Source organism: Theobroma cacao, chromosome 4 (genome assembly GCF_053813885.1).
Source record: "Theobroma cacao isolate CCN51 chromosome 4, ASM5381388v1, whole genome shotgun sequence".
Classification (NCBI taxonomy): Eukaryota; Viridiplantae; Streptophyta; class Magnoliopsida; order Malvales; family Malvaceae; genus Theobroma; species Theobroma cacao.
In genome coordinates this window covers 23894120-23903368 of record NC_142642.1, presented here as the reverse complement: position 1 = coordinate 23903368, position 9249 = coordinate 23894120, and the positions used below count along the sequence as shown (strand labels likewise).

The 9249-nt window shown below is 34.5% G+C and overlaps 1 protein-coding gene across 1 annotated transcript; it reads right to left on the bottom strand.

The window, feature by feature from the left end:
- Window positions 1–4638: 4638 nt before the first annotated feature.
- Window positions 4639–8274, bottom strand: LOC18601533 (cyclic dof factor 2-like). The gene is made up of 2 exons (XM_088805553.1): window positions 7749–8274; window positions 4639–6399 (listed from the first exon to the last, which is right to left on the bottom strand). Exons 1-2 carry the CDS (start codon window positions 7974–7976, stop codon window positions 5062–5064), a joined length of 1566 nt encoding a protein of 521 aa, XP_088661679.1. The 5' UTR covers window positions 7977–8274; the 3' UTR covers window positions 4639–5061.
- Window positions 8275–9249: the final 975 nt, after the last annotated feature.

The window sequence follows — 9249 nt, the reverse complement described above, 5'->3', positions numbered from 1 at the left end:
AAAGACAAAATACTTTAAAAATAATTAGATATTAAGAGAAAATAGAAAATAATAATAAAAAACAAAGAAGGAAAATATTTATTACAAATATATAATAAATTTATAAAATAATAAATAATAATAAAATCACCAAAAAGGAAAAACATGATGTTGACCATGAGTATAATGCCGATGATGGGATAATCGATCGGGATGCGAGAAGTCGCAATCCCGAGCTTATGTTCCCTAGGCTCGAAATCTGAATCAAGGCTCCACCAGTACGATGGGAGGACCTCGATTTCAAGATTCTGAAATTCTTAATAAATAAAGAGTTTGATTATAAAAAAAAAATTACTTGATAAAAATAATAAATAAATAATAAATAATAAAAAATGATAAAATAATAACGATTCAAACATATAATAAATAATTAATTTGTGAAAATACAATATACATGACATTAAATAAATAATAGTAAAAAATAACTAATTTAAAATTAAGCATTGAGTATTAAGTGGCATAAACTATAAAAAAATGTGAAGATAAAGATAAAAAAAATAATAAATATATGTATGAAATAAGATCTTAGGCATTAGGTTTGAATAAAAGATTGCTTATGAAAAATATAATAATAATAAAAATGTAAAAATATATAAAAATAAAAAATAGTATATAAAAAAATAATATAAAAGTTTTGTTCACTAAAATAACATAGAATTATAAACAATTTGTCTAACTATAAGTGGAAAACATAAAAACTTAGAACAAAAAAATGTAAAGTGTAAAAAAAATAATACTAATAAGAAATAAGAATAGAAAATATGATAATGAAAAATATAATAAAATAAAAATAATAATTAATTAATAATAACTAAAAAATATAGATAATTGCGTTAGCATAGCATATATATATATTGCATTATACATATCATTGCATATAAATATCTCTGTTTTCGAGTTTAAGCCCCGATAATGGGATCTTCCGGGGATCTTGCGAAGGCGGGTATTTCTCGAAAAGTTCCCTAGGTGAAAAGACGTCCTCGGGTCCCACCAGTATGATGGGAGGGCTCGAGAACCATCTTTAATAAAAGGCTTTTGCCCGAATTAGGTTCATTATGCACAAAAATATTATTTTAAAAAAGAAAACGAACGATGACCCCGATGACGGGAATTATTCGTCGAATTTGCGAGGGCGAGTTTCTCGGATAATTCCCTAGGTGAGAGAATATCCCGAGTCCCACCAGTATGATGGGCAGATTTGGAAAAATATCCTCGATAAAAGGTTATTCGTCCGGCATTTTTATCTCACTCCATGCACTTCATCTTGCCACCCATTTGCATTCCATTTTAAGTTAAATAGGAGATAAAATAAAAGAATAATAATTAAGGAAATATAGTGAAATTAAAAATTAAAGTCCAATAGGATAATCTAAAAATGGTACCGTTCATAGAACGGGCGTCCCAGGGGTGCTAATCCTTCCCCGGACGTAACCGTACTCCCGAACCTAGAGCTAAAAAAAATCACAGACCGGTTTAAGGTTGTTTTCGGTGGGCTTAAAATTAATTTAAGTTTTCATCGATTAGAATCGAGTCATTAGGTGGCCAATCACACCCAGTAAAAAAAAGATTGGTGGCGACTCCTAGTTTAATTTTTTAGTGAGTTTTTCACGTTCGCGTCTGGCGGTCGGATTCCCGGACCCGCACGTTACGACAATATTTTAATTAATAACAATTAATCAATCGTTAGTTATAAGAGTCCATTTGATTCAAAACAAAAATATGAAAGCTTAATTGAACGTAATAGAAAAATAAGATCTTATTTAAATTGAATAGCTTAATAAATTTTTCAAGTTTTATGTCAAAAATTAACTAGAATAAAAAAATTAAAACAAAATATAAAAATTAAATTGTTCGATCCATCTGACGGTTGAACTATACAATAATAGAAGTGATCGTGAAAATTAAGTTTTGTATACTTGCACCTTTGTATGCTTTGGCAGCGAAGAAAATGAATGTTGATGAAACTTTAGGTGAAGGGGTGTTGAATGAGCAAAGAGAAAGGGTGAGGGAGTGATGAATGAAGCTTGGATAACTTAGACTAGTTATCTTCATGATTTATAACTTAGGGTTGACTTTACAATCCCAAATCCCAATGATTAATTAGCTGTACTTTCCTCCATTTTAATAATCTTAATCTTAAATGATTAATTAGTGGCTGATTAATGCGGAATCAAACAATTAAGTTGGCGAGTTAGATTTTTTTTGTATATTAGAATCAGAAAGGGAACACGGTTTTAGAATATGAGTGGAAAGTCTAGGAGAGGAATATTAGTGCTGCCTAACTATAGCATCTTGATAATTTAAGAGGGTAAGCTTTAGATGTTTCTTAGGGGGGTTTTAAGTTGGTGAGGTTTCTTTTTTGTAAAAAAAAAATAATAAATTGAATGGTTTTGTTATATAGATTAAGTATGGGTATTTTTAAGTAAAATTTATTATAAATTTTTCATTGTTCAATAAGTAATGATCAAATTTTATATACACATAGTATTTTTAATTAACTTTTGACATGTTATTGATTTTTTGAATTGAATTCTATTAATTTATCGATTTCAATTTAAAAGATTTTATTTAAATTTTATTCGAAAAGGAAAAATGCATGGGGATTATTTTAGCTAAAATTAGAAATTTAGATTATTAAAAACAAAACTTGTATAACATGGAAAACCTTATAGTTAACGTTAATGATATCTCTAGAGGAAAAATAATGTAAAGTATCAAATGGAGAACAAGGGGGAAGACAAGGTTTCTCAGCATTGGTTTCACGAGCCCTTAAAAGTTGTGAAAGGATGTTGACACTAGGCCCCTTCCAGCGTTGGTTTCTCAGCAGTTGGGGACGCTTGGGGCTCTCACTATCATGCCAGACAGCCTTGAGGTTTCTATGATCGGGTGCCTCCAATCCTACTTTTTATGCTTCAGCATATATGTGGTTGTTTATATGTGGCTTAGAATCATGCTTCACCACTCTGCGTGCAACATCTAACGGTAGAAGCTTGTGGTTGTGATTGTACACCAGCTCTGTAGTTTTCCTTCATTTATGTGGTTTAGTCCTACTTTTCCATGGGGTTGATAATGATTTAGCTACAATATATCATGCAAAATGGCACCCATTTTCAAATTCTAAATGAAAATAATGCTGCCCTTTCCCACAAGGTATAATGACAAGCAAGGATCTAAATGCAGGAGCAGAGAACCACACGATTTGTTTTAAGTGTGATTGATGATTTCACGTGGCATGTAAAACAGATCATATCAGAATCCAAAGCCAAATATCCATTAGCAGATAAAGATAGTGGCTAGAATTAAAAAACTGCATTACCTGAACAAAGTTAGCTTTTATATCAGACTCAAGTTCATCAGCATCAGATAATAGATATGACCAAAAATGAAGGGGCAAAACAACCAGATTCACCTAATAGGAATGAGGCAAAGAGACAGAAAGTAGGAAAGGGGAAACAAGATAGCAGCCAAGAAAATTAATAGCATCACATGCATTGGGTCCCATAACCAGCTAATGGCCTGGCTCATGGTAGCCAAAAATTTCCGGAAATAACACAAAATATCTCCATGTGTTTTTTGCCTGTCTAATCTATTAAAAACATAGTTAGGTTGATTTCGATAGACGATAAACAAATTAAAATTCAGTAATTGTACTTGTACATGAGATTACAAATTTAGCTAGCAGAAACCTTTAAGTTACATGACAGGTTGTTAAACACTGTAGACATAAGTCAAGGCAGGTTGTTCCATACAAGTGGTAATGTCTAAATCTTAGATTTTTAAGACTTGAGTCTTGAATGGAGGATTGCTCATTTGGAACTTGGAATGGATGTGGACTAGCTGTTTTAACTATAGATTTTCACACGCTAGTTGATACAATCTAATGTTAAGAATAAGGTAGAGGGTCCTTTTCTCTTGGTGAACAACAAAGGGTTATAGAGTATTTGTTCTGATTTTTCCTTTGTTTGTGCTTTATTTGGACTAAGTGTTATGTTACTGATGATTAGAGGAAAATAAAAGAAAAAAAAAAAGAGAAAAGAAAAGAAAGCAACTACAGATGAGAAAAGAAAAACTTTATGATCAACTTTCGACCTTTTGCAGCTAGTTGTTTGGATTCTATAGTCGTGGAAAGGGAAAGGTGCTCGGCCTTTCTGATAAGAATTCAAGTCTATCTGCCAAACAAGGGCCTACATGGACTTTTCTGCTTTTCCAAGTTGCACCCGATTTCTATTCTACCTTAAACACCCCCAAAATCCCATCCAAACTTATTTATGTGCAGATTGATGATACTTGCTCCTTTGGCTTCATTCAATTCGGTTTAACTGTACTGTTGAATTTTTAAACACAAATGGACAACTAACAACCTTCAATCCCATCGCTTGATATTGCTGCATGCTGCGCTGGAAGGCTGTGTATCTTCCCAACTGCAGAGAAATAGCACAGTGGCCGTGACACTGGATTCTATATCACTTTATGACAATCGGAGAATCTGCTTTCACACATTCATGAGAATCTAGACCTTTAAAGAAGAACGTACACAAGATGCTTATCATGGCAATTTAAGGTAGATTGAGCAAACATTACCAAAAACACTGGAAGACGAATAAAAAGATTGACTTCAGTTCCCATTTTTATTTAAATACAACTGGGATTATAGTACAGAAACTTACTTTATCCTACCTCACCATTTCATATATATTTATGTACAGAACTCGCAAACCATCTAACTGAAAACAAAAAACACCTGCTCATACCGGCATTGGCGAAAAAACGGAACCCCATAAACAAAAAGGAAAAAGATAAAAATCAGTTTCTACTTCAGCTAAACACTCTGCCTTCAAAGGATATGACAGGAACTCTTCTTCTGTTTTCCTCAGTTGGCCTGCTTTGAGAGTTGGTTATAAAGAGGGGAACGTGAATGAATATGACCCCAGCTACTAACGAAGTTGGACTGACTTTGTGTCTAATAATTAACACCACCAAGCTGTATGCAACACCATAAACCAATTAGAGTCATAATTTACATTATGAGCTCTCATGGAAGTTTATTGACCTAGACAATGCTGCTGGATTTGCTTGCAAGACTGGAGAGGTTTCAGGAACCTGATTCCTCTCATCACCCTTTGATTGAAATGATTTGAAGAGTCCTCCACTACCTATTGAATCAGGTTTGTCATTCTTAATGCCGAGTGTTGCCCATATTGAGCTCCTTGCCGCTTCTCCTGGATCATCGATCCTCAATGTTTTTGGAATCCAAAGGCATCTCTCAGCATTATTTTCTTTTACTGGCTCCTCTTCTCCAGAGTTGCTTAGTTTGCCCATGTTCTCATCTCTTGAATGTTTTCCCAAGGTGGGCGAATTAGGACCAGAACTGGGGGCAGTTTTCTTTGGAGAGGAAGGCTGAGGAAGCCAAGGGACATTCCATGTGCCTGGTACAGTACAACCCCAGTAAGCTGCCGCAGGATAGAAAGGCATGGGAAAGCCTGGAGAGCAGAAAGCATGTGGAGGTATAGGGGAGCTCCACTGAGCTGAATTCCACGGGTAAGGCCAAGGAGCCCCAGGAAAGCATGGCATCTGAGGTGGAAAACCCTGACAATTCCGCACCATTTGATCTTGTGACCCAGCTTTACCTGCCTCATCCTTTGACGTTGGGACAGAAGATCCATTTGAATGCTCAAACCCATTTTGTCCACCTCGATAAGAAACAGGAATCTTTAACTCCTCAGGCTTATGAAACCCATTTCGTGTGGTATTACGCATTGTTTTATCTGCAAGGTTCAAAACAGAACCCATTGATTCACAAAGGGGTGTGTCCGAGCCAAAGGTGAGAACAGTACCATTAGCTTTCAGTGCAGGATGGTGGACTCCATTAGGAATTTCAGTTCGAGCATTATGCAGAGCTTCAGAGACAGTTATGTGACGGTAGTGTGAAGCTGAATTCTTGTTCTTGCGACGGCCAGCACCCACAGGCACATTCCTCATGGTCCCACCAGCTGTCCAGTATCTCTGACAGTTCTTGCAAAAGTGCCGAGGTTGATTGACATTGTAATTGTTGTAGTAACAAAATTTAGTATCCATGCTGTTGCAGCGGGGGCATGGAAGAATTTTGTCAGGTTTCTTCAAGGTTTTTTCTTGTGAATTACTTGTCTCACTTTGATCCTCTTCTGCTTTTGAAGTTTTTAAAGCAGTGCTCTCCTTCTCAACAGAAGGTGTTTTACTGTTCTCACTTGCTCCAGAGGTTGCCTCCAAATTTGTAGACTCACCAGAAGTAACTGGAGGAGCACCACCTTCCTGTTTAAGCCCGTCCTCCTTTATACCTCCAACTTCCTGTTCAGTCTCAGTTGTTTCATCGCCCAAAGTATCCTGAATAATTCATGGGGAGAAAATAAGCATGAGAACTAAATTCTAACCAGTACAATTATTGTACTTAACGAGGAAATATAAGTTTGAGACAACTAGAAAGAACAAATCATGGGAGAACTAACTGCAATTTGTTTCCATTTCTGGTGTTTGCTAGATAAAGAACCAGTTTGACCACCACATTCTGACAGCTATAATAGAAATTTTACTGGAAAAGTTGCTTAAGAAGTTATGACTTCATACAAAGTTAGGCAAGACTCAAAGCTCTTCTACTAACTGTATCAATGCCAGGATTCAAATATTCCTTCCGTATGGCTATGTAACCAAGATTAGGGGAAAATAACCCTAAAAAGATATGTTGCAACACAAATTAGGATCATAGTGGCTGCAAAGAAACTACAAATTTTTTATTTAAATTTGTATTTTGATTTCTTAGGAAGGAGCATGATTACTATAGAAACATAGAAAAGTTAGTAGGGCTAAGAAGCAGTTAAAACTGATAGTAACTTTCTTCAGGAATGAGTAGATGTCTGATTCCAGAAAAATTGAGCTTTCCCTAGATCAGGAAAGTTAGCAGAACACAAAATACTCATTCGGCATAATAAGGGAGGCAAAAGTACTGGAAACAAAAGAAAACAGTGGTGCAACACAGATTGCGGTTCCTATTTATACATTAATCGCCGAGATCCTAATTGTAGGAGATACTCCTCATGAAATTCAAAGAAAAGGGTTCCAGAAAACATTTCTCCCAGACTACAAAAGCAGTGAACTAGAGGAAATAACAGGCAAAACGCCATACAACATGCAATTCAACTAAAAGATAGCAGGGGAGGGAGGGTTATCAAGCTAAACTATCAAGTTCAAAGAAACTAGCCAGACATTTTTCCTAAGTTAGAAATATAAAAAATGGTGAAATCATAAATAAGATCCCGAAACCAGCATCCAAAACGATGCAGGAAATGAGAAGTACCCTATTAAATGCCAAAAGTATAAAACAAAACTCAGCAGTCAGGCAGCAAGCTAGTACTAACTTTTATAATCATGCCAATCCAGGAACATAGCCAACCAATCTAAAAGAAATTAACCCAAAACAACTTTTTTTTGAACAATTATATTATGTTTATAAAACAAATAGCTAACACATCTAGAAAACCAATCTTCAACTTCCCAAAACTTCCACTTTACTTAAACCAAGAACGAAAATTTAACCAATCCCCCCTATAATCAAATACTATTACTTCCCAAAACCAACCTTTATAAGCAACAAAAACTTAGAATCTAAGACCAACCCATTTTTCATTTCCATATTCTAAGCAATGGGTATTCTTCTAAATTCCAGAAAAAATTCTTACCTTTTCAGCTTCTCTCTCTTCCGTTTTATTTTCATCTGGCGAAGAATTTGTAGAACAACAACGATCTTCTTCTTGATCAATATTATTATTGTTGTTGTTGTTGTTATCATCACCACAAGTAGCACAAAAGTTGGCTGATGTTGCTGCTGCTGCTGCTTTTGGAGATTTATCAGGCAAAGGAATCGTTTTTCCAAATAATTTGATCGCCGGGTCTTTTGGTTCCGACATTTTCTGTTCCCTTACTCTGTTTTCTCCCCTGTTTTTTCTTTTTCCTTTTCCTCTGTTTTTTCCCTTTCTTTTTCTGAACTTATATAATTTTTTTTCTTTTTCTTTTTTTTTTCTCTAAATCCTCTGCCACGGAAGATAAAAACTGAAACTTTCTAGAGAGAGAGAGTTTTGTAGAAGGATGAAAAGAGAGAGAAAGAGATCTGACACGTTTGAGTTTTTGTGTTGTTTTAATGTTTTCTTTTGTTTTCGTTTGTGTGTTTTTTTTAATGTTTTTGTTGCAAGAGAAGAGAGTGGAATCGTTGTTGGTCTCGTGGAGTCTACGTTTTGGATCAGTTTAAGCAGGTGCGTTGCCACGTCAGCATAAAGGAAAATTTTCAGCCACAAGTTCCTTTTGTGGCCTTGAAAGATCTTTCCCTTTTCCTTTTTTTTTTTTTCCTTCCAACCTTTTTGTCCTTTTCAAAATCCTAGTCAGCAATTTTTTTCTTCTTTTCTTTTACCTGCCCTTTTTTTCCCTAGTCACCAAAAAAGCCAAGCTTTAGACTAATTAGACAAACAAACCATCATTCAAGTTCAATGTGTTTTGTACAACTCAACGTTAATTTGATGTAATCATTATTTAATTCTTTAAACCTAATTTAATTAAATCACCATTTCGTTAACCGAATTGATCCTTCTTTTATTCTCTTTTTTTTTTCTTTTTCTTCTAATATCCTAATCAACAATTTTTTTCACTTTCCTTACTTTTCCTCAACACCTTTTTAGCTTTTTTTTCTTAATTAATTTTTATATTTTTATTTTCCAATTACTCGCCGATTTTTTTGGAATTGAAAACTAGAAAATCTTTTTCCCTTTTCTTTTGTTTTTGCTTTTTTCTTTCAAGGTTATTTGTGGTGGACATTGTAAGTTGGCCCACTACTCCTCTTTCTAGTCTTTTCATATCTTTTTCTATGGTTCATAAGGTTAGTGCTTGTGACCTGTCTTACACATCCAAGTGAGAGATATTGCCAACTTTAAAGGATGAATTTATTTATGTAAGCTCATTTACTTTTACTCTACATATTTGACAATTTCAAACATAATAGATGTGTCTTAGGTATGTTAAATGTGGATGAGGTGCTACAAGAATCAAGCATCATATCATAAAAAAATGACAAGAACATCTTACTTTTCCTCTTATAAACCCATCATCTTTGTTTTTAAAAGCACTTAAAAAATGAATTCAACTTTCCACAATTTGAGGTTTCATTATCTATTTCTTACCACTTTTTCCATA

Bases quoted from the DNA above. Each gene is read 5' to 3' on its own strand.
- LOC18601533 (XM_088805553.1), bottom strand. From the start codon at position 7,976: ATGTCGGAACCAAAAGACCCGGCGATCAAATTATTTGGAAAAACGATT. The intron at 6,400-7,748 runs GTAAGAATTTTT...TGAATTATTCAG, and splicing joins AAGAGAGAGAAGCTGAAAAG to GATACTTTGGGCGATGAAAC.